This window comes from Passer domesticus, chromosome 12 (assembly GCF_036417665.1).
Source record: "Passer domesticus isolate bPasDom1 chromosome 12, bPasDom1.hap1, whole genome shotgun sequence".
Classification (NCBI taxonomy): domain Eukaryota; kingdom Metazoa; phylum Chordata; class Aves; order Passeriformes; family Passeridae; genus Passer; species Passer domesticus.
In genome coordinates this window covers 8,831,121-8,853,962 of record NC_087485.1, presented here as the reverse complement: position 1 = coordinate 8,853,962, position 22,842 = coordinate 8,831,121, and the positions used below count along the sequence as shown (strand labels likewise).

At 39.9% G+C, this 22,842-nt stretch overlaps 1 protein-coding gene across 6 annotated transcripts in view; it reads right to left on the bottom strand.

Annotated features, from left to right (window-relative positions):
• Positions 1-22,556, bottom strand: part of ESRP2 (epithelial splicing regulatory protein 2) — a 42,728-nt gene extending 20,172 nt beyond the window's left edge. For 2 of the 6 annotated variants that reach the window (XM_064386781.1, XM_064386777.1), the window contains exons 1-7: positions 22,227-22,554; positions 21,817-21,969; positions 20,759-20,887; positions 2,662-2,775; positions 1,534-1,648; positions 706-804; positions 530-584 (exon numbers count right to left, since the gene is read on the bottom strand). In XM_064386781.1, the coding sequence (XP_064242851.1) occupies positions 530-584; positions 706-804; positions 1,534-1,648; positions 2,662-2,775; positions 20,759-20,887; positions 21,817-21,951 (647 nt within the window). In that variant the 5' untranslated portion in view covers positions 21,952-21,969; positions 22,227-22,554. The other 4 variants (XM_064386780.1, XM_064386782.1, XM_064386779.1 and 1 more) reach the window with 4 other exon arrangements.
• Between the last annotated feature and the right edge of the window lie 286 nt (positions 22,557-22,842).

Here is a 22,842-nt window from a genome sequence, read left to right as displayed (position 1 = left end):
AATGAGGAACTGAATTAATTTTATTTGACAGATCTAGCAGTTCAAGCAACACAAATTACTTAAGCCTAAGGTATTTCAGTCTGGTAACTGAAATGCATTTGTACAGATGAGCCATCCTATCCCTTCATCCCTAAACCCAACATCCAATTGAGAATGTAAAACCACTTTGGAAACCACCACAGAGCTCAGCTCATGTAGGGTGCACTGGCCATCAGCCCTGTTGACTTAGGGAAAGTTCACAAATATTTCTTCACCTGGGTAAGATAAGCCAGCCTTGCTGCCATGCAAAACAGAAGCAAGAGAACAAAGAGCATTTAACTTGCAGTGACTTTAAAGAGATGGACTAAAGTACAGCATTCAGCATGGCAGCCACGGTCTGGCTGCACTGCAGTGACTGTGCACTGAGTACACTGGGCTGCTCTCAGGAGCCAGCCTGCTTTCACAAGACCATGGGGAAATATTCACAAGCTTTCCTTGCTGTACACAAGACTCATCTTTGTTTGTAAACAACCGTGACAAGGGCACTTACCAAGGACCTGTTTCATACTTGTGCTTCACAGTTTCAGGCTCAGTAAATACGTGATCTGTGACAAAACAGGAAGGTTAAATATAACCAGAGTCAGAGATTACTTAAGAATGACAGCATCACTGCCAATTCTTTCAGAAAAGAAGGATTTCAGCTTTCAGTGTAAATAGTTAACTTACTACAACCTTCTGAAAGCATGCTGAAAATGATAGCCACCATGGTCTTCACTTGCCACACGCCAAAGTCCTCCTCTGCTTCATCTGTCCCTAAGCCTAGATCTAAACAGGTGATTATAGAAAATAACAGGTTTGCACAATCCTTTGTAAACAAGTCATAAGGCTTTCCTGATATTAGCACAGAACTAATAATCAAATGTACTGGTCTTAGCAGGGACATGTGGCTATTAGACATGTTACACTGCTCATAAACTGGTTTATATTCACTTCAACAGACAACAGTTTGAAAAGTATTGAGAGCTTACATAATTGCAAGGTTAACAGTCCAAGAAAGGAAAAGCTGAGTAAGTTCCTATCACTTCAAACATAACTGAACTTCAATCCCATTCAGATGGGCCCCAACAATCCCTCTAATTTGAACTAAGGTGTAGGGTATTGTTTGTGTTTTATTTTTTGCTTTATTTTAAACTCAGTGCAGTCAGAATCATGCAAGATAACTATTATCTGCAAACAGTGGAAACCTTCAGGCCAGCTGGTGCTGAAAAAGCCCACTGACAGCTCAGCTTTTCCTTTAAGATCAAGTACCAATGCAAGTGATGCTTTTCTTTGGCAGATTTACTAAATATGGTTTAGAAATCAATTAGATTCAACTTGGGGGGAAAAAAATTACAAGCAATGCCACTCCCCCAACACACTTAAGTAGACACTCCTTTCACTTTACCTGTGAGTTTATAAAACCCACATCTAGTTTTAGTCTTCTAAACTCAATCACAGAGATAAAATTCAAGGAACTTAAGTGATTGTGGGATATAAGCTGCAGCAAAAGGATACATTCTGCCATGGTCTTGATAGTCTGATCTTTCACGGCGGCTGAACTAGGGTAGCAAGTGTGGAATTCTTTGCGCAGATCATAAAAGGAATAGAAGCAGTCTGACAACACGAAGTTCTACAAGGAAGGCAAAAATGTTTGTTTTATACATGCTACCCCTTTAAATTTCAGTTAATACTTTGGAACAGAATGAGGCACTCAGAAATCACGTAGTTCCATGGCACCAACTTGCTGGTGACAGGGCAGTTTGGTTCCTTTGTAACACAGTTCAAATTCCACAACTCTACAGAACTGGATCTCTACAGCAACAAAGTCAAATAGCCTCTGGGAGTCAGACCCATGCAAAACAGCTGGAGAGGATGGCTGGGAAAAAATATTTTAAAATATCTACATTTTGCTGCTTAATTCCCATTTTTGACACTATTTTATCTTTTGTGGCTACACTGAAAAGCAGATTTGTGCCAAACCATGATGACAAGTTTTAAATAAATATTGTCACAGAATACAAAATCCCTTTCAGCAGCTTTCAGGAAAAAAAACTAACAACTAGCCAGTTCCTTCCGTGTCAGCAGCTCTTATTGTTGTGGGGCTCCTGCAGACCCTGCTAAGCCAGCAAACTCAAGAGCCACCACCTTGCACAATGGCAATGTTCTCCTCCCTGTGCATGACATGGTGCTCTAAACCCTCCAGGAACTTGGAGCAGAAACTGCAGCTTCAAGTGGGAATAGCAAACAAGATGCAGCTCTGCTTCCCACTGAATAAATGCAGATGGGGAACCACTGCCAGGCCACACCACCACCTGTGTGCTTACCCTCCACAGGACACTGGTTTAACACAGGCCTAAGCAAAGCAATAGTTCTCCATCACCTCTGCTGAGGTTTGGTCTGTACCTCTGTTTCCACACCACACATAGAATTCAAGGTACTTGTATTGCTTCTGTCCCTATCCTGTTTTTCCTAATGTTCCTCTTCCATATGCTCATCTTGGAGTCCAAGTAGTGTGGCTGACTTTCAAGAGCAAGTGCCTAAAATTACTCAGGGCTCAGGCAGGAGGGGACACTCCAGTTCCCAGGTGGAATTGTATCACTGCCCTCCCAGTGCTGCCTCTCTGCACCAGTTCTGATCTTGTACCTTCTTGGATGTTTCTGGGTGGAGAACTTGTCGGATGAGTAGCTGGCCATCACTGCAGAGTGTGTAAGAGCTCCTTCCAAGTACTTTCAAATCACTGGATACCAGCTGACTAAACTGGAAAATGAAGTGAAAAATTTCATTGTATTGACTGATAATTTCATGCACTTGCCATTACTTCAGCACTTTTTTAAAAAAAAGTGATAAAGTAATTCAATATTTTGTAAAAGTTTTTGAAAAACACGATGGAGAACAGACATAGGCTCCTGATTACAGTAAGTAAATAAACTGTATGCATTTGTGGAATAGCAAACAAGAACACACAGAACATAGTAAAGAGACTAATTAGGAAGATATTGCAGAATTATGAGTTCATATGAAAAATTATCATATTATATTGGTAATGTACAAAATCTGGACTAACTATAATTTAAGTTATTTAATATTTAAAAAACTTTGAAGATAAATCACAATACTCATTTTGCAGTACCCTTTCTTCACCTATAGCACCTTTGACTTTGATTATATCCTTAATAATTGTTTAACTTAAAAAACAAACAAAAAGAACACTACCCATCATGATTTAATAATGTTTCAAAAGTAATATATTAAGAAAAGCCAAACAAATAGTGATCTAATACCTTCAAAAGTAAAATTATAATCAAGTCATGTCCAACCTAATAAAGTTCTTGGTAGAGATAAAGTGTTATGAATACTAGATTTAAAAAAATTATTCCTAGCTCTAGGACGGCTAACCCCCAGCAGATTAATTCTCAAGAGGAAAGGGCTCCAGCTGTCTTATTCTGTTACTTTCCATCCTTAGATAACAGTTTCCAGCCTTTTATTACTCTATACCCGTGTTAAATTCCTAGCTCCTAATAAGTCAGCTAGCATATTATAGTACCTACATGTATCAGTAAGCAGTAGCTTGTTAACTAATTTTCAAGGGTACAAATGTAATTATTCTAAGCTTCCCTCTTGATGCTACTCCCTCCCAGGAAAGCATCACCTCACAAACAAAGCAATAATTACAATCACGATGCAGTAGCCACCCACTGCTCTCAGCAACAGCTTATAATTCCAAAACAACCACCCCCAAAAGCAAATTACAAGTTGACTTGAGACTCAGACAATATCTTTGTGCTGTCTTTTAACCTGTGTATGGGGAGAAAAAAGAGTTGGTTTGTTTTATCATAACACATGTGACAGTTTACATCATTACAGTCTCTGCTCAGGAAAGATGATGTCCTAATGACCTGATCCCACAGCTACACAGAACGCAGTGTGAACAAGTGCTGCAGCACCTGCAGCCCAAAGATAAGGCTCCACAAGGGAAAACACAGGTACTGAACATGATTTAGAAGGAGCAGAGACATGATTTCCCAGGCTTTGTTTCAAAATAACTGCTCAAACCAATCCAGGCCCTTTTCTAGGCTTGGGCAGCTGAACAGAGTTCCACTGCCATTCTGAGTTCAGAATCCTGTAGTAGTGGGTACTACACATCAAAACAGGGAACTGAGGGGCACTCAGCCCAGCACTTTGTGTTAAGTTGCTTCATTTGCAGATATATTTACAGGTATAGATATGGCCATATCTCTAAAGTGAAGTTAATAGCAGAGAAGTATTTGAAACTATAGGAAGAGTGAATATCCACCCAAAACAAAAACCTTTGTAATGCAATTCTCTGCACGCTACCAAAACACACAAAAAGAACAAACACACAGACAAAATAACTAACTAAAAATCAACCAACCCAAACTTGCAGATTCCCAAAGCCTGTTTCCTCCCAGTTGCTACCACAGGTTGTGGTCCTACCACAAGCTGAAGTCTTGAAGAACCTGAGGCTTTAAAGCCAGTTATTGTTCAAAGATGATTTAAAGTCAGAAAATTGAGATCTGAGAATGCTCAAAATACCTCCGTTGATGAGTAAACAACAGAAAAAGAAGAAAATTCCAGTGGACTCCAGAGGAACCACTTCAGAAAAGTAGTTCTGTGGACAGCCACAGTCACAGACCAACAACAAATATTCTCACCACAATAACACACATGAGAAATGCCTTCTTACTAAATGCAGCAACTTACTAGTTTTTTGTTTGGTTGGGGTTTTTTTTTTTTTTTGGTGGTTTTTTGGTTGGTTGGTTTTGTTTTGGTGGGTTTTTTTTCTTTTTGTTTGTTTGTTTTTAACTAATGGGCACAGTAAAGAGCAAATATTTGTAAAAAGGGGTTGGAAATGGTGATAGGAATCAGCCTCCAGAGGGGGTGCACAGGGATTCTTGCTGAAAGGAAGCAGTTTTCCTGATGAACAGCAATAAAACACTCCTCAAACCTTCAACTTTGTACCCTGTGTTACTGAAGATGCTCAAGAGCTAATACAGGGTGCAGTTAGGAAGCAATTTTGATCAGATACAAGGAGAAATCTAATCCACACAATTTGAAGAAAGCAGCAAATGTAAGCAGCCTCCTGCTGTACATACAAAATGTAAGAACTGTAGATAAAAAAATACTTCATCAAGTTAGAAAACTAAAGGAGAAAAATGTTTGCACAAGGGAGGAAATGCTCAGGTCAAATGGTGTAAGTCACATTAGTAAAAATCAAGACTTGCACTGAAATATTCACATTTTTTCCAGGTGGTGTTTCCCACACAAGCTACAGCTGAAAAGACAACACAGATATTTTCAGAAGCCAGTACTGAGAAGATGCCAGAGTAGTAAAATATTGCATAAGGACACTGATAAGCCCAGAATTCCAAGTGTACTAAGGTTTAAAGAACTCCCAAGGATCAGCATTTGTTTTTATTTTTACCAAGTGTAAGTATTTGCACTGCATATTTATTAAATGTCAGTGATAACATTCAACATTGCAAACTCCTTTCCAATGGAACAATCAACATGTCAAAACAATACTCTACTTTTCTTACCAAATGCCAGCAGCTTAAAGTGCCTTAGATAAACTGCCACAAGGTTGGCAGACCTTGCTGGGAGCTTATTTAGAAACTTCTATTTTAAAAACAGCCTGTTTCAAACTTTGGGGTGTACTGCTCTGGAAGAGGGCAAGAAGACTGTGGGAAGAATAGTCAGGAGACATAAGCAATCTTTGTTATCCAAACCAGCTCAGCTATGGCATGGGTTAGCTGAGGAGAGGAGGGGGTAGCAGAGTCAATGGGAAGATTCACTCAGGATCAGAGCACAGGGCAAAATAGCACCAGAGGAATGACAGATATTTGACATCAACCTGAAGATCACAGGAGATGTCTCCTGATTCTGCAGAGGCTGAGTATGAAAGGCATAGCTGTGGACCAGCTCCTGCTGCTATAGATTACACTGGACCCTCAAGTACTTCAGGCAATAGATACATGCAACACATGTGTCAAACGTGTGAAATAAGCTAGGGCAGATGTGTTTGTAAAGCCACACTATTCAGCACAGCAAGCCACACCAGTTAAGCAATTCAGCATTGCCCAGGAAAAGCCATCTTCAGCCTCCTTTCTTGCACCACAAATTTCAGGCAGCATTTCAAAAGACAGCCTTGAACCGGCACCCACCCAAATGGAGCAAGCAAAGGACAAGTTAAGACCAGCACCAGATTTACATTACCTCTTTCTGTCTCACATGTTGAACAACCTGTCCACAACTCTGTCATTTCATAAATTCCATCCCCATCTCCTTCACTCCACTAATAAAATCCATCTCAGCTATTTAGCTGCTGTCATTCACCTTCATGCTGCCGTCCAAGCACGCCCCCACTCCAGCAGGCAAAGCTGCCCCACCTCAATGCTGCCCCCACCAAGCTCACACACCCTGTCTGCCCTGCTCATCTGCTCCTTCCACAGCACTTACACACTGTTAATTACCTCTTTGCATCTTGCAACCTCATTTTGACTGCAAGAACCAGTCTATTAACATCATCCTCCACATTTCTTGCTTATTCCACCAGCTCAGTCTCTCCAGCAAAGCTCTGATGATTCATTCCTTATTTAAAGGAATATGTTCAATAGTTCCACACCAAGATTAAAAACTGAACAGAGGGAAGAGGAAGAATCAAACAAGCTGCTCTGTATACTTGCCTCCATGAAACCTAAAACAGCTCTTAGAGAAAAGGTGGTGAGAGGGAAGGAGAGACTTTGAACACCAGTTTGAAAAACTGGCTAAACAGGATTTGGTCATGTAGCTGAGAGTACAAAGAGATTGAAGAGACATGTTTTGCCAGCAGCAAAGCTGGATGAAAGCCAGCACAAGCTGCTGTGTTTTTTACAGATGAATCTCAAGGGACTAAAATAACAGCCCCCTTCATGTTGCCTTAAATATAGCTGAGCTAAGATGTAGATCTTGGAGAAACAAGAAGATCCTTCATTAGGCTTTTTCTACAGTTATGATGCACAAAAAAACTAGAATAAACATCTGTCTATTTGGATAGTCTCATTTCCCTTACTAAAAATAACTGTCATCCTTGAGAAAGGCCACTGCATCTGTGCTGTATCTGTGCCTGGCATGGTAATTAAATACTGAGATGATTCAGCCACAGAATGCACCCATGCTGTCAAATGGAACCATTTCTAAAACACCATGGCACTATGGGGGATTCTCTCTTCAAATCACCTCTGAGGAGTAACAAAAAATTCAGCTACCCCTTATGCATCAGATTTCCAGCAGCTCCTAGTTAGCCTTTAAAACAGGATCTTTTCCTTTAGTCATGCACAGAATTTCTGTTTTGCTTCTTTTGGCCCTGCTGACCTATCACAGCTAAGACAAGACAAAATCATTCACAGAGCTTCAGAATTAAAGGCATCCTTGCAGTTTAAGCAGGTCTGGAATGCCATGCAAAAATGTAACATAAAAATCCAGAAAACAGCTTGGCTTGCAGTGCACACTTAAGCTAGACTTGAATCTATTTTCAAGTAAAAATTTGAGTTATATTTATCAATATTCTTTACACAAAGAGTGGTCCTCACAGTGTAGGGATCTGGTTTCAAATCAGTAGTATCAACAGGATGTTACTAAATTGCCCAGAGTTTACAATTTGGTGATTGCAGATGAACAGATCATATCTGGTCCAGTCAAAATTGGAGAAATGAGACAGATGATAATTCTTTTGGCTTAAAGCCTGTCAAAAGACTTTGAACAGGTTTAGCATTCTAGATTAGTGTTTTGCAAAAAAATCAAGCAAACAAAACAAAGCAAAAACTACCAAAACAAACAAAATCCCTGACAATAAAACTTTTTCAGGAATGATAGCTTTTGGTCATTATTAAAAAGGAAACTTTCAGGAATAGCTTAAAAGAAAAGTTATTTTGGCTCACTTAGGACTTACATTCTGATATATTCCCTTGAGCTTAAAACCCCCTCATATTGCTAAAATGAAACTGTTCTAGAGAAAGTGAAAATAAGACTCCACAGGTCTGTAAACTACCCTGAGAAGAAAAAAGTTTTGTCTGAGGCACATAAATGTGCACTGCTTACACCTCCTTTGTGCAACCTATGACTAAAGCCATACTGTTTATAACCATGGATGTTTTCCAGTCTAACTTGTATTTTAAAAAAATCATCTCATCATCTCTTATTAGACATTACTGCAATTCACAACATTAGAGTTTTAGACTCTCTTCCAGGCCTTTGGTGTGAGTCATTCTTTGCTTGTAGCATTGAGCATATAACAATGATCAGTCTTCTTTCAGTTAACAGCAGCATGGAAAACAAAGGATAATCTTCAAAAAGGTTTCGCTGAAGATTTTCTATTCCCAGTTCTGTTTCAACAGGCAAAAGGTACTGCAGTTGCTGCCTCAAAGCCCGATTTTATGCTAAGTCCTCTACAATTTATTCCAGAGAACACCCAAACCCAATTATACAGTTTCAGGTGTGGTTCCTGAAAGAAGATCTCCAGAAGCTGAACAATGAAAGAGGCTGCTGAGAGACTTTGCAGATTCTTCATCGTTGAAGATATTAAAGACCCAAATGGCCATGGTCTTTGGCAGCCTGCTCAATGTCCCTTTTTTCAGGGCTTGGGCTGGACAACCTCTACAGGTGCCTTCCAGCCTCAGCTGTTGTGTGACTCCCACCACCTTGGACTCTCTTTTGCCCACTCTGCAGCTCCACCAGATCAAGACACCAATGGCACCACACTGTGTGCCTGAGGGGCTGGGGGAGTTTGGGAAAGGACAAGTTTTCCAGGATGGGGAGAAGTGAAGGAGATCAAGAGTTGAGAGGCAGCCAGATCCTGTCTGCCACTAAAACATATGAAAGATTGGAGCACCACTGAATCCTGAAGGTTGTCTGAAGACTTAAAGGTCTAATAAGGCATGAGAAAAGTCAGGAGTAACAAGCCATGGCTTTGGTATACAAAGCTTGCACACACACAACATACCATGACATGTCAGCCTAGGGAAATATTTTCACTGGGACTTTGTGCCTCAGTTCCTACACCCGTGAGGGTTTCACATTTATTTACAATACTCTCCATGAGCAGTCTTCTGCTCCTTCACTCTTCCAACCCGTGTGATAATGTCAGCCTTATCCATGCAATGGAGGAATTTAAAGCATGTCAATACTACTGGGAGGTGCACAGACTGCGTTTCAGCACTATTTACAAGTATGATAACCCTTTATTGTGCTGGGTAACTTTTTAAACAGAGAATCCTGTAGTAAGCCCTTGCCTTTGTTCATCTGTTAACTGATATTCCACATGGCTGATAATGGATACATGGTGACCTTGTGCTGAAATTGCTGCATGAAAAAAAAAAGAAAAAAGTGTAAGCCCCAGTGTAGCCACAAGGTACAAATAACTTCCCCTTCTAGCTAAACAGGGATAAACTTCCCCTTCTAGTAAAAAGTGATAAAAATACCATAATTAGGTACCATTCAGACATAAACATGAAAAAGAAATTGCCCCTTGGTTTTAATTGATTGCAGGGCAAACATGCAGGGGATGTCAGAGGCAGCCCAGGTCCATTCACTAGAAATGTTCAAAAATAATATTGCCAGTTGATTTCTCCTATTAGGAGGAAGGCAATTATTTGCTCTACTGAACACTAATGCCTGAGATTATTTAGTGACTGCAGACTAGCTTGGACAAAAGCATGGGGTCCATTTCCAGCTTGCCAGAGAATCTAATTTTGCTCAGTATGACCAGTCAAGTTACATATCACCTTATACCTCTTGATGGCCTAGAAAAATACATTAAATAACAGAAGGACTAATCAGTCACAAAGGCCACTACAAATGTACTCAAGAGAGACATTACATAGCCAAAACCAGTCAGAGTCCAGATCCATCTTTGGAATTTGCAAGTGCAAGAGCAAAGTTACCCTACTAAGTCTCAGGGAGAGGCAGGATGTGGCACTGAGCTTCAAGCACTGGAGACTGCCTTCTCCTCAAGCACATTATGCTGCTTCTCACTACCAGGTAATCTGCTGTCACTTTGTCTTCTGTCCTGAGCAGAGGTCCAGACCAGGTGCTGCACACCCTGCTGCTTCTCTGGCTGTTCCAAAGCAGTTTCCTCTACTCCAGCTGCTTAAACAGACAAATTCCTGTTGTTGCCTCTCTCACAGAAAGAAATGAATTCTTTTCCACTCATGCTGTGAGCAAAAGGTGACAGCAGGGTCTCAGCTATCCTAAGCTTGGGGTTCTGCTATGAAATTCCAATCACAAATCTTCAAAAGAAGTTATAGTTGAAAAACACAAAAATATGTTTTTGAGTGTATTTATGATATTCACTTTTATTTTTTACTTTTTTCAAAAGCTGAAGTTACAGGAAATAATACCACCTTGTCCTCCTCTTTGTTGTCACCTCACAGGTCACCAAAAGTCTCTCAAGAGAAAAAGGCCTACAGACACCTCTTATAATTACTGCAAAACCTCAAGGGGGGGAAATTGAAGGTATTCTTCAAGTTTACTGCATCCTTCCACTCAATAAAACAGAGAAAACTCCTTTAAAATTCATTCTACTCCTTCAGAATCAATAGAGGGACTGGCAACTTTAAACTTAGCTGGTAAGAGTAACCTACAGCTAACTTCCTGCATAAAAATAAGTTTGTTTAGAGTTGTTCAGCAACAGGTGGAACATGAAATACAGAAACAGAGCAACAATTGTCATGGTTTTTCTGTCCAGTGACACTCTGTGGAGCATAGAAAACAAACCATTGTTACTCAGGGCTGTGGTAAACTGTTTTAAAGATGAAACTTCCACATTATTTCTTTCTGTGGTTCATTTTAATTGGACCTGGGTCTTTGTGCAGCAAAGTAAACAATAGCTAACTAAATGCTTTAATTCTTCCTAGGAAAGAATGCAAACATCTAGCCTTCTGCCATGACAAAGATCTGTCCAAGCCATGCCACTTGAGCATTTAATGACCATTTTTGATTAATTATTTCTTAGATGGAAGTTTGAAACACCAGATTATTTGCATGCTTTCCAGCTATGGTATCTACAGCATCTAATTCAAGTAATGCATTAAGCATAAAAGGCAAGACCATGGCTCAGGCCATCTGAATGTCACAGCAATCAGGTCACAGGCTTTTATCTTCAAAAGCACAACCTGTTTTAATAAGAGAGTGTTGAAATATGCAGAGTACTCCACAAATAAGCTACTTGAAGTTAGCATTGTGTAAGATAAAGCTCCCCAGCCAAGCAACATAAGAATTTCAGAGTTTGTGGACTTGTTTTACTACTACATTATGTGTCAGTAAACTGCTAAATAAAGAAACACTTACTGAGATAAACTATGTTTTCACTTTAAATTAATCTGTGTGAAAGAGGCCACAGCTATCAAAACCAACAAAATAACACAAAAATATACATGTCTTGCAAAATACAAGATCATTTGTTGGCACAGATTATTCATAAGTCTGATTTTAAGCAAAAAGAAAATTCTGAATACTACTAACACAAAAAAATCCCTACTCTGTCAACCTTTTACCTACATTTCAAGCAGGTTTACAATGGTGCCTCACAGTCCTCACGGGCTGCTTGCTATCAGCTCAGCTCACAGAACAAGTCATTATAGCCTGAAAGACAAGGTTGAACATACTTTCCAAACTCTAGGTTTTAATTAATGCCATGACTGCAGCATTTCCCAAAGTCTTGATATAAGCACAAGCTCTCTCTCAGTGTTCTATACCTCCCCCACTCCCACTCACCTCTGTTTCAAGGACAAACTTTCATTAGCAATGTGATCTTTAGCACTGGCTCTATTGACTGTAATGCTTGGTACTGCTCTATTTACTCAACACTACCTCATTGTTTGTAGTGCAGGCTTAACCAGTTGTAGGAGAATAGCTAATGCCTGCAAAATTAAAACTTTTTTTCTAGTAGATTGTTTCTCAAGTTTTTTTTGTAGTAATACACAGACACAGTAAAAAGATGAGGCAACACCAAAAGAGTGAAGATACACTTGTCATCTACAACCCAGTTTCCTGCATGATTTTCTCACACTCCTGCCTCTCTATTAAACTTGTACTGTAAGAACACCATAAGCATAGATTTTCCTGAACAACAGCCTTGAAATCTATGAAGTATCTTTGCTTATAAAAGAATCCAACTGATTCTTTATCAAACCCTTACAAATATCAGCAAAAGTCAAATTTCTTAAATTGACTCTGCTTTGCTTTGTAAATGGGGGAGTGTTCCCTTTCTTGTACAAACATGCTTTCACAAATACATAGAGGACAAGTGGAATTGGATCCCTAAATCAATTTGCCTTCAATCTCTCAAACTTTCAAGTCACAGATTAGGGCAAGCATCAAGAATTGGTAATGACTCATAAGCAAAAATGACAGTAAGAAATTTTTAGAGATATGATTTTAGCAGTTCACAACTGAGTAAGATCAAAATTTACACTTGGCCTTCCAAGGGATTCAGACCTGCCCAACACAGAACAATGGTTACACTATTTGGATGTTGCTTCCTCTTACAGAACTGCATCCTCCCTTTCAGGTAACTTACTCCTTCCAAAGAGAGTTTCTTGTGACCAAAAGGCTTGACATGAGTTTGTCTGAATGTGAAGCAAGTCACAGATTCTTGTGATCAAATCTTAGCATCTGAGACTTATAGAGAAAGGGTGTTGATTTATATTTTCTTTTGTTTCTTTAAGCATAACCACAAGAACAGCAGTTTTCTTCTGCACTTCATATTGACAAGGTGCTCACATGCTCTACAACAAGATGAAGTCCTGTGTCATTTTAATTCTGTTGTAAGAAATAGCACTGAGACACTCAAGTTATCAATCAAGCAAACTGCAAAACTCTGTCACAGTCATATTCCTGTGACAATTATGTATTTCCAACTCTGTATCTTTCATGATCCCCCTCCAATCCAATGGTATTTGATTCAAGAGGATTGGTGTGTTGTACATCTTGTGCATTTCTTAAGCTGCAAAGTTAACTTAAATCAACTTTCAGCTACAATAAGGTCTGGCTACACAGCAAAACTTCCACTTTTATTTTTCAAGTAACATTACTATAGTTCTACTTTCCTCTTAGTGCAATTCACTGCAACAGACTTACTTACCAGGCAAGTAAACTTCTTTACAGAAGTTATAGCAGAATTAATTTCAACACAGCTCATTGTAATGTTAAAGCACAAGCTTACATTTCTCTAGAATAAGAGCCAGAGAATGGAAACATCACTGATTAAGTTTTCGTATGAATTCAATAAGAATGATAAGAAAATTCAGAGACTGTCCTAGAGCTCTAGTAACAGAACCTTTAATTTTAAGCTAACAGGTGTCCAAAATCATCACAGGAGCCAAGTTTTTGCAAAAAGGAATACAACTGTTTCTTAACCTTACATTTCTAACAAATATTTTAATGTTAATAAAATATCCATTTCTCAATCCTTTTTTGCCACACTCTGCCCATTGCAGCTCTACAAAGAAAGGCAGCAGGAGGAAAGAGAAACAAAAATATTTTGAAATAGAGGTTTGGGGGAAGTGAGAGAGTTGGTTTTAGTTGTTTTGTTTTGTCTCTCATCACAAGGGGTGATCATTTGAATTTCAGTTCCCAATACCTTTTGCTTAATATTTATCCCATAATTCATATCTACCTTCACAGCATGTGGATTTAATAAATGAGGGACAAATAAGCAAAGCAGCTGTTTGTGAACAAAGCAAGAACAGAGGTTATTATGTAGAAGTACACTAGAGCAAGTTGTGAACAGTTTAAAGAACATCACCACAGATTTATCAGAGCAAAGCAATGAAACATGGTTTGTAGAACAAACATGACTTCTGACTCAAGACTCTCCTAGAACACATGTCAAGGTGTCTTTCAGAGCATCAGTATTTCCCCCCTCCTATTGGAATAAGATTGTAGCCAACAGAAAACAACATGATATCTCTGCAGGAAACAAAAAAGCTTCTCCAGAGCAGATAGGAGATGGCAAAGACAGGAACATGAGGGAGAATTACTGGTTTTGTTTCTAATTAAGAGATAAAAAATTTCAACTTTTAACCACAGAAATTATAAAATGAGACAGAGTTGACATTATGATGCAAAAAATTAATATTTAATCAGCATTTTTAGTTCTGGCCACAACACTGCAAAGCAGTGCTGCAACAGATTGACAGAGACATTGCCCTCATTTGGCAGCACTCAGCTACCCAAGATCTTCATACATAACTGAAGAGTGTTGGTTTATTAAAAGGGGGGGGGGGAAATATCAAGTAAACTAACATACAGATTGAGGAAGAGTGAAACCCTTTCAAAATGCTACCAGAGGAAGAGAGAAACAGCACAAGTTTGCAGACAATGCTGAGAAATCCACACAAAGTTTTCTAAGCTGCTTCCATGTTAACAGCAAAAACAGACAGAAGCACTGCACATATAATTACTGCCAAAATAATAGAATACAAATCATAGAATCATTTAGTTTGGAAAAGATCATTGAGTCCTACCATTAACCTGACAGCACCAGGCTGACCACTAAACCATGTTGCTAAATGCCACATCTACACGTTAAAATCCTTTGTGCTTCATTTATTCCTCAGCCACTTTCAAATACCCCAACAATAATTCATTAATACATTTCCAGTGATTTTTTTTAGTATCTATTTAGAGCTAGGTAGAGGAAAGAAGTTCAAAGTCTCTGAGGATCATGCAATCCAACAGTCTTTGTACTAAAATGCTTCCACCCTCTATTTTGCCATCTTTCAATGATGTTAGAAAAAAACCTGCAAGAACAATTTCAAGAGAAATTCAAGTACTCAGACATATTATAGCTGTGGAAACATCCAAATGTATTAGTGACACAGTTTACAAACATGGCACATCACTCCCTGTGAAGACAGGCACCTCATGCTGTTCTGCAAGCTCACAGTAAAGTTTATTTGTCCATATATGCTAATCCCAGACTTGATACTAAATTCTTACTGTTCAACTTCACCAGAAAATGTAACAACATATGCTATCACAAAAAAGCCTACTCATATCCTCAAACCTTTGGGCTGAATTATTCACTTCTCATTAATATTGACACTTCTGGTTTTAAGAGAAGATAGCTCAGCTTGCCAAAGTTACCACACTTTTATGCCTATAAGGAAAAGAATATGCAGCTTTAGACAAATTATTTTATCCAATTCTCTGATCATTCAGAAGTGAAACTTCCCTAAACACAGAAATAAAGCAAGGAAACCTTCCTATTTCCTATAGTGAATACTTGAGGAATTCAGATAAAAGTATTGCAGCCTTTGGAGAAGGTAAGGTCACTGCTTTTCCACATGACATAACAGAACATAAGTGCTGCCAATAACAAATGGATTCACATGATCTACATATGTATATTTCTGTATACACACACACACACATATATATATATATAATATACATAACAAAAGTACTGTTTAAGCTAAGAAGTCTTTTCGGGGCTTTTTGAGGGAACAGATTTGTTTCAATTAGTTTCAATAATAATGTAATGGGTTAAAGAGCTGGGTAGTGCTGAGAATTTGTGAAGAGAAAAGGAGTTTATCTAGGCCATCAGCAATAGATTTGTAACTAAGGTCCTGGAAAAAACTGTTAGCCATAGTTAAAAAACCCAAAAAAAATCCACACTGCAGCATCCTACAGCTACAGGAAGCATTAGCACATCCTTAATTCCACACAGTAAATACTGATGATATTCCAAAAAGGAGTATGAAACATAATTTAACCAATCCTCATCTACATTTATCAATGAAAATAGGTATCTATTGGATGTTAATAAATGTGAAAACTCTACATAAGGGCTACCTGCACAAGGACACTCAGCCCTCCTGTAAGAGCAGGAATCTTATCACTTACCTACCCTAACAACCTGAAGGCCCTTGTGTCTATCAGGAAATCCTCATCACTCACTGCTGGAGCCAAACCAAGGCCACAGTTTCACAGAAATTGCTCAGTGCCCTGTCTTAAAATGTTACCCTTCTTTCACCCACACCTTGGTGCTACAGCTGCCCTTGAGAAAACTTCCTAATCTGCCACCACATGTGCATCAGGCAGAACCACTCCAAAGCAGAACTGCCATGAACTCAGAGCAGTGCCCTGCTCCGGTTCAATCTGCAGCCCCAAAGGCTTTTGTACTGGCAGAATGCAGGAGGGAGGGCCATGCAGCAGCACCTGCCTCGGTGAAAGGTGCCACTGAAACGTTCAAGGGCAGAAACAGCTTAAGCTGGTATCGCCATCAAACATGTTGGATCATGAAAACACAACCAAAGGGTGTAGTTTCACAGGATGTGAGCTTGGACAGAAAAGCAGTTTTAAGTTCCCACCCCATCTGCTCATTTCAGTGATCCTGTTTGCAGCACAGCTTCACAAAGGGTTTTACTGACACAACAAAAAGATGGCAAAGTCTGGTGTAGGGCCAGGGGAGAAGCTGGCTTCACTGCTGAAGCCAAATCTTGTGAAATGACACCCTGTTTGTTGTGGAAAGAAGAGCCCGTCTAGTAACACTTGCCAAAGGTTTGCCAAACACCTGCTCCAAACCGTCAGAAGTCAGACCCAGAAAATATTCCAAACTCTGTTAGAAGTTTTATTGAGGTGATGCAGTCAACAAATAATCTGAAGTTGGAAGACCAGTCGTAAGACTCAAAAAAATAAAAGTCATCCTACATTTTCATATTTTTTTCTGGTTTGAAGACGGAGAGGTATATTAAAAATAAATTTTTAAAAATCATTTCTCCAAAATGAAGATGTGACAGCTGGCAAGGGAGCGAAGAAAGCTTTCTGTGAGCACTTTGTGAAGAAGAAGCTGCAGAACAAGTTTCTCTTAAAAAAAGGGTTGTAACCGGTTTATCAGGTTAGAGGAATTCAGGAGTTCTTCAACCTCTCCCCCCATCCGATTTGTTTCCAAAAGCTCATTTAACCAGCTTCTTTCTTGCTGAATTTGCTGAAAATAAATTGCACCTGCAGCTCAGCTGGATGATCAATAGGCATCCAAACATGCTCGAAGGAACTGGCAATTTGCTATCACCTAATAAATTAGCAACCACTCAGTATTTTCAATTTGAGCATTATTTAGGGGAATGTAGTGGGGGGAAAGGCCCAGCTTTGTCTGTCTCTGTATAAGAATATGAATCAAATTATTCACTGGTGTATTTGATTCAATATATTCAATCAGCAAGACTAGGAGAGTCTTTTACAAAAATTTTTAATATTTTAATGTCAATCCATAGATTAAAGTTGAATGTTTTTAGTAGGTCCAAAAGCAAAGCTGGGTCTCACATGAGAATGTCTCCCTTTTTATGTATATCGTTCAAAGAAAGATGGTAATTACAGCTAAATACTGCAGACAGTTCTCCAAAATTATTAGCTCTTCTTAGACTTATCCTTTTTCAGGAAGACATGCAAATACTGCCTTACAAAAGGAAAGCAACATGTCTTAAGGCAAGTCATGCTGATTCAGCCAGGTTTTCTGTATGGGAGGGATTAAAAGATCCACAATACTTTCAACTTCATATGGGATCTTTAACTTGGAACCCCCATGGCTACAATCAGAGAAGCACATGAGGATGTCAGCTTTTTGATGACAGAAATGGAGCTGAGAGAAAGGCAAAGTCCATTTTGGTTTTGCTCTTTAAAAGCAAGGTTCCATTCCTGCAAGGTTTTAGGGAGCAACCTGAGAATAATTGCTCTCCCTTAAAAGCTTGCAAAGTGGGAAACTATAAAGATACAGCAGTTAACTAGAAAAATATAAATAACACACTAAATAAGCCAATCCTGTGATGAGGATCTGAACAATGAAACCTGGCAAGAACGTCCCAGTCATGCAGGAAGGAAACTATTCCCCTTGGTAAGTAGTGTAACTGATGCATGTTTAGAGGCTTAGATCACAGGCTCAAGAGAGTTCCAAATACACACTTGAACAAGAGATCTCCCACTTACTTTGTTAAATAAAAATCCTCATTTCTCCACTCAGTAGCATTTTGCAACATCTCGGCAGCTGTGAGTTCACCATTACTGAATGGTGAACTCACAGAGGTAAGTTATTAATGCCATTTTGAATGAAATACATCAAGCAAGGTGCTCCCAAAGGACACAGCACGTTTTATAACTTCAGGTAGCTATTTCCCTGACGTTTGTACATACTCCACCCCCCACAAAGGAAAGCTATCACAACACTGCCCATCACCTGTGAGAAAGTACAGATGGATCCCATAACTGCAGTAGTACCTCTGGAATCAAATGCTTCTTACCCTGGACAAGTACAGTATTAAAAACCTTGCAACAAAATATACAGAGCATCTGCTGCAGCAAACAGCTTGGTTATCTGGGGGCAGTGTGCTTCAGAACCTTGTAAAATTACAACAACCAAAACTTATTGATAAGGAACCCTATTTCAGATTATTTCTTAAGACAAACTCAAGTAGTAAGCTGTGCAAGATGCAACATTTTAAGAATATTAAGTAAAATTAAAGTGATGCATCATTTGATGAAGTGCCTGTTTAAAGCAGAGTAAAGACTTGAGCACAGATTACAAGCCTTTGGTAGACCCCATCATTGCTGCAAAGTGAACTATACAGCAATGGAAGGAGACTTTCTGTGGTCAGGGGAATAACTCCAGACCCACAGAAGCTGATCTACTGTTTACCAGCTACAAATCACTGATTCAGAACCACAGAATGTTTGAAGTTGAAAGAGCCCTCTGAAGCATGGATAAAAGTTACAATGGATTTGTGCTCAGTGGTTCTTACTTTCCTCTATGTCTAGAGACTGGGAACCCAAGACAAAAAAAAAAAAACAGAAGCAGACACCAAAACTTTCATTTACATGATTGAGATATGTGCTAAGGTGAGCAATTTTCAGCTGCATCATCAATTTTCTACCACAATCCAGGCGGGGTGTGGAAAGCTAATTTCACGTACTCTATAACATTATCTCAAATCAAGGTACAGGTCTACTTCCTTTTCCTCCTCCTTTTCATATAACCACTTCAACTACCAGTTGCTTTTGCTAATCAAACTGTTAACTGAGAAAGAAAAAACACACTGTTTGTGTTGTCACCCAACTCATTCTTAAAATACATGATGCAATTAAAATATCCAGTGGACTTCTCTTCAAAAATGCAGAAAAGGATTTACTGCTAAAGAATATGGAGTTTTGCTTTTTGCCAGAACTGCAAGTGGGAAGTTGAATTAATTCTTTCCTAACTCCCACAGGAGTCAGGACACAGAGGGGAAGGGAGAAGAGTTTAGGTAAGGTGTGTTCCAGCAGGCTTATGATGGAACTGGCCACATCACAACTGGCATCCAACAATTAACAGCAAAATCATTACTTAGTTGCATAGATATGCAAACAAAAAGGAAAAAAATTGTTGTTTTTCAAGAGTCTCTACCCACCTACACACAAAGGTAGTATTTCCTTTTATTTGCTAAAGCAGACCCACCTAGAGTGCAATTTACAGCAATAAGATACGATCTCTCATAAAGTATTGGGTATAATTAAAGTGTGTCTGTTATAAAGGTAAAAAGAGTGTACTAGGCTAAGCTGTTCCAGATGTCTTTAGTGCAAGATCTGGGACAAGATCAAACCTGCAGCTGCACATTTTCTCAGGGGTTATTATGGAGCTTTAAAAAAAAAAAAAAAAAAAAAAAATCACCTCTTGGACTCCAGCAAAACAAATGCAAGTAGAACAAATGCCAATGCTGACAGATTTTAAGCCACATAGAAGTTACGTGTTCAAAGACACTCCAGAGTGTAGTGTTAACCATGCAGTATCAAAGAGGGTTAGGACCAAGTCTGCCAAGTTATCTGTGTCACCAGAAATTACAGCAACATGAACCTGTTCTACTGCCTAAGCAAGTTTCTTGCTGAAACACACCTACGAATGATTCAGACAAGGTGTGGAAAGGCAGGTTTATATGTTACACAAAAATGTACTATTGTATTTTTCCATTCAAGCACATTTTGTGCATAGAAAGGGCAGTCAAAGCAAGCAAACTTTCGGGAACTGCATTATGTGTACATTATTTGAACTAAATTTTTTCAAGTGTCTTAAGTCCTCTTAAGCTGTAAGCATCATACAAATTTTAGATTTACTGTCTCAGTGTGATATTAAATGAGTCAAAGAACATCACAGCCACAGACATCAGAAAAAAATCAAACCAAATCATTTTATAATCCACTCATTAATCTCATCTGCAAAAGAGTGATACACAGCAAGCATGTCTGATGTTACATGAAAGATTTTGAATATTTCAGCTGATTTTAAGAATAATAAATGAGAAAGTTTTCAATACACATTAGAGCAGTGAACCTGTAGACTGGAACATATCATGTGAAGCTTGTAAGTTTGATTAGCACTGCTTTATTAATCAGTACTCTTACTGGCCTACTCTTTCAAAGGTTAAGAAAAACTTGGAATAAAAGTAGACCCATCAAAAAAAACAGAAGTCAGATCTTCCAAGGACTCATAGCATCAGCTCAAATACTCTAGTATCATACATAACTGCTTCAGAATTATGGAGTTCCCATTTCAAATGGTTCAGGTCTCTTTTGGGTTAGCTTAAAAACAAGCCTGAAAACTTGCTAGTGATTTCAAGGTGAAGGACAAAACTAAAGTCTGTTTCCTTTTTCAAATCCATTAAATTTCATTCACAGGCTTCACCCTGAAGATCCCCTGCTCCCAAAAGCAGCACCTCACCTGTTGAAGAACCCGGTCCAGTGGTTCAGCTTTGCCCAGTCCCTCTGGTGTTAAGCCACTGACTTCGCGACACTGGTCACTTAAGTCCAAGTTGTCTGCTTTCACCAGGGATTTGTGTAGCGTCCCTACCTAAAAACATTCAAGAAATTATAAACAAAAGTGAGGAACAATCGAAATAGCTCTTTATGGCATTGTGTTGAGACTGCAGAAAAATCAGAAAGGTGCAGTATCACCTCCCGATAAATGCCAGGAGAAAACGCATTTGTCTATTTCACAAACCGAGACCTTTGGCCGCGGTTTCTCTCCCTCCCACCCCGGAGAGCCACGCTCTCTGCTTCAGAGTATCCAAGCCCATTTTCATGGGAGGCCTTTTGCAGTTAGCACCGACTTTTGCGGGAATTGTTACGTACAAAGGGAAGATCACTTAATATTAAGGCAGTTTTGTGAATCAACGAATGAAATTGATAGTCTTGTTTGTTTTATCAAAGCCCTTCATCTCTAGGGGGTTATTTATGATAGGGCTTTTGGGGAGAAAAAAAATACTAGAGATGACTTTTAGGTTGGCCTAAGAATTAAAAGAAGTCAATATTCTCTTAAAGGTTATCCAAACATTGGTTAAACAAACAAAAAGCAGGCCCAAAGGGTCCAACGGTGACCGTGAGCCGGCTCCCAGGGAAGCGAGCACGCTCGGAGCCACCCGGGGCAGCTTTTTGTTTTAAAGCTTCAAAAGTCCATAGACATCCTCGAAGCTGCACATGATTTAAGGCGGACGGGGCAGTGGGGTGTGGAAGCGGCCAAACTTTCTTTAAAAGTTACTCTTTCCCTCGAGACTGAACAAAAAAGGAGCCTCCCGAGCGAGCCCCCCGGGCAGGGAATGCCCCCCGGGCAGGGAATGCCCCCCGGGCAGGGAATGCCCCCCGGGCACGGCCCCGCGCCCTCCCCGCCCTCGGTGCATTTGTGAAATGAACAGACGGCTCCGGGCGGGCGGCGAGCGCCCGGGAGAGCCCGCTCACCCCGCGCCGGGCAACGCGCCCTCGCCCCGGATATCGAAGCCATACCTTCTTGTTCTGTAGATCCACAACTTGCCACACCAAGAGAATTAGTTCCCTCTCATCCGAACCCAGTTTAGCCCCATATGCACCAGCTGTTGCCCCAAACAACACCACCAAAGAGTCACTGTGCGAAGCCGTCATGACCACAGGGGGAAACAACTACAATCAAAAGCAGAGGTCAAAAAAAAAAAAAAAGAGAGGAAAAAAAAAAGCAAAAGAAAGACACACTAACAAACAAGAAAAAAAAAATAAAACCAAAAAAATCCCACAAGGCTCACCCCCTACCTCCAAGTAATCAAAGGGAAAAGAAGCGAACGAGAAGTCACAATATAAAGAGGAGAGAAAGAGCTATTTAGGAGGTTGGGTGTTTGAGGAAAAAAAAAAAAAACATGGAGAAAGAAAGCTCCCATCTCTACCTGTTCCCGGTGATCTCCTTCCCGGGGCCGATTGGGAGGTGAAATTAGCAAGCTGTGGGTTTCTTCCCCTCTGACATCATGGCAGAAGCTCAGTCTGGGCTTGGGTGCTTTTTTTTCTCTCTCTCTCTCTCTTTTTTTTTTTTCCTTCCCTCTTCCCCTTCCCCTCTCCTGAGTTACCTGCCCTTGGTGCAGCTCATGTGACTCTAGTCAATCTCCCAAAGGGACAAGGCCATTGGGCCTCTGGAAAAGGTGTAGGAGGGACGGAGGGAGAATCAACGCCTGGCTGATCCGGCCTGATTGGTTTTTGAAGGAGATCAGAGGCAAACTCCCTTTCTCTGGTGAATTCTGCCTGCAGGAAGTGCCTCTACCTGCTTTCAGTGCAGCTGGGTGCGGGCGCTCGGGCTCGGCGCGCTCGGACCCGCGCCCGGCTCGGTGCAAATCTGAACAACCCACGAGAGCCGTGGCTAAAACACAATTTATGACTTAGCGTTGAATTCCACGAAAGAAAAGACTTTACCTGCTTCTAAGTATTTGCCCTTTGTGCACGTCGCCGTGTGTGCATGCAGCTACCGACGCCAACGCTAATGTGTAATGGAAGGGCAGCATTCCGCAGGGA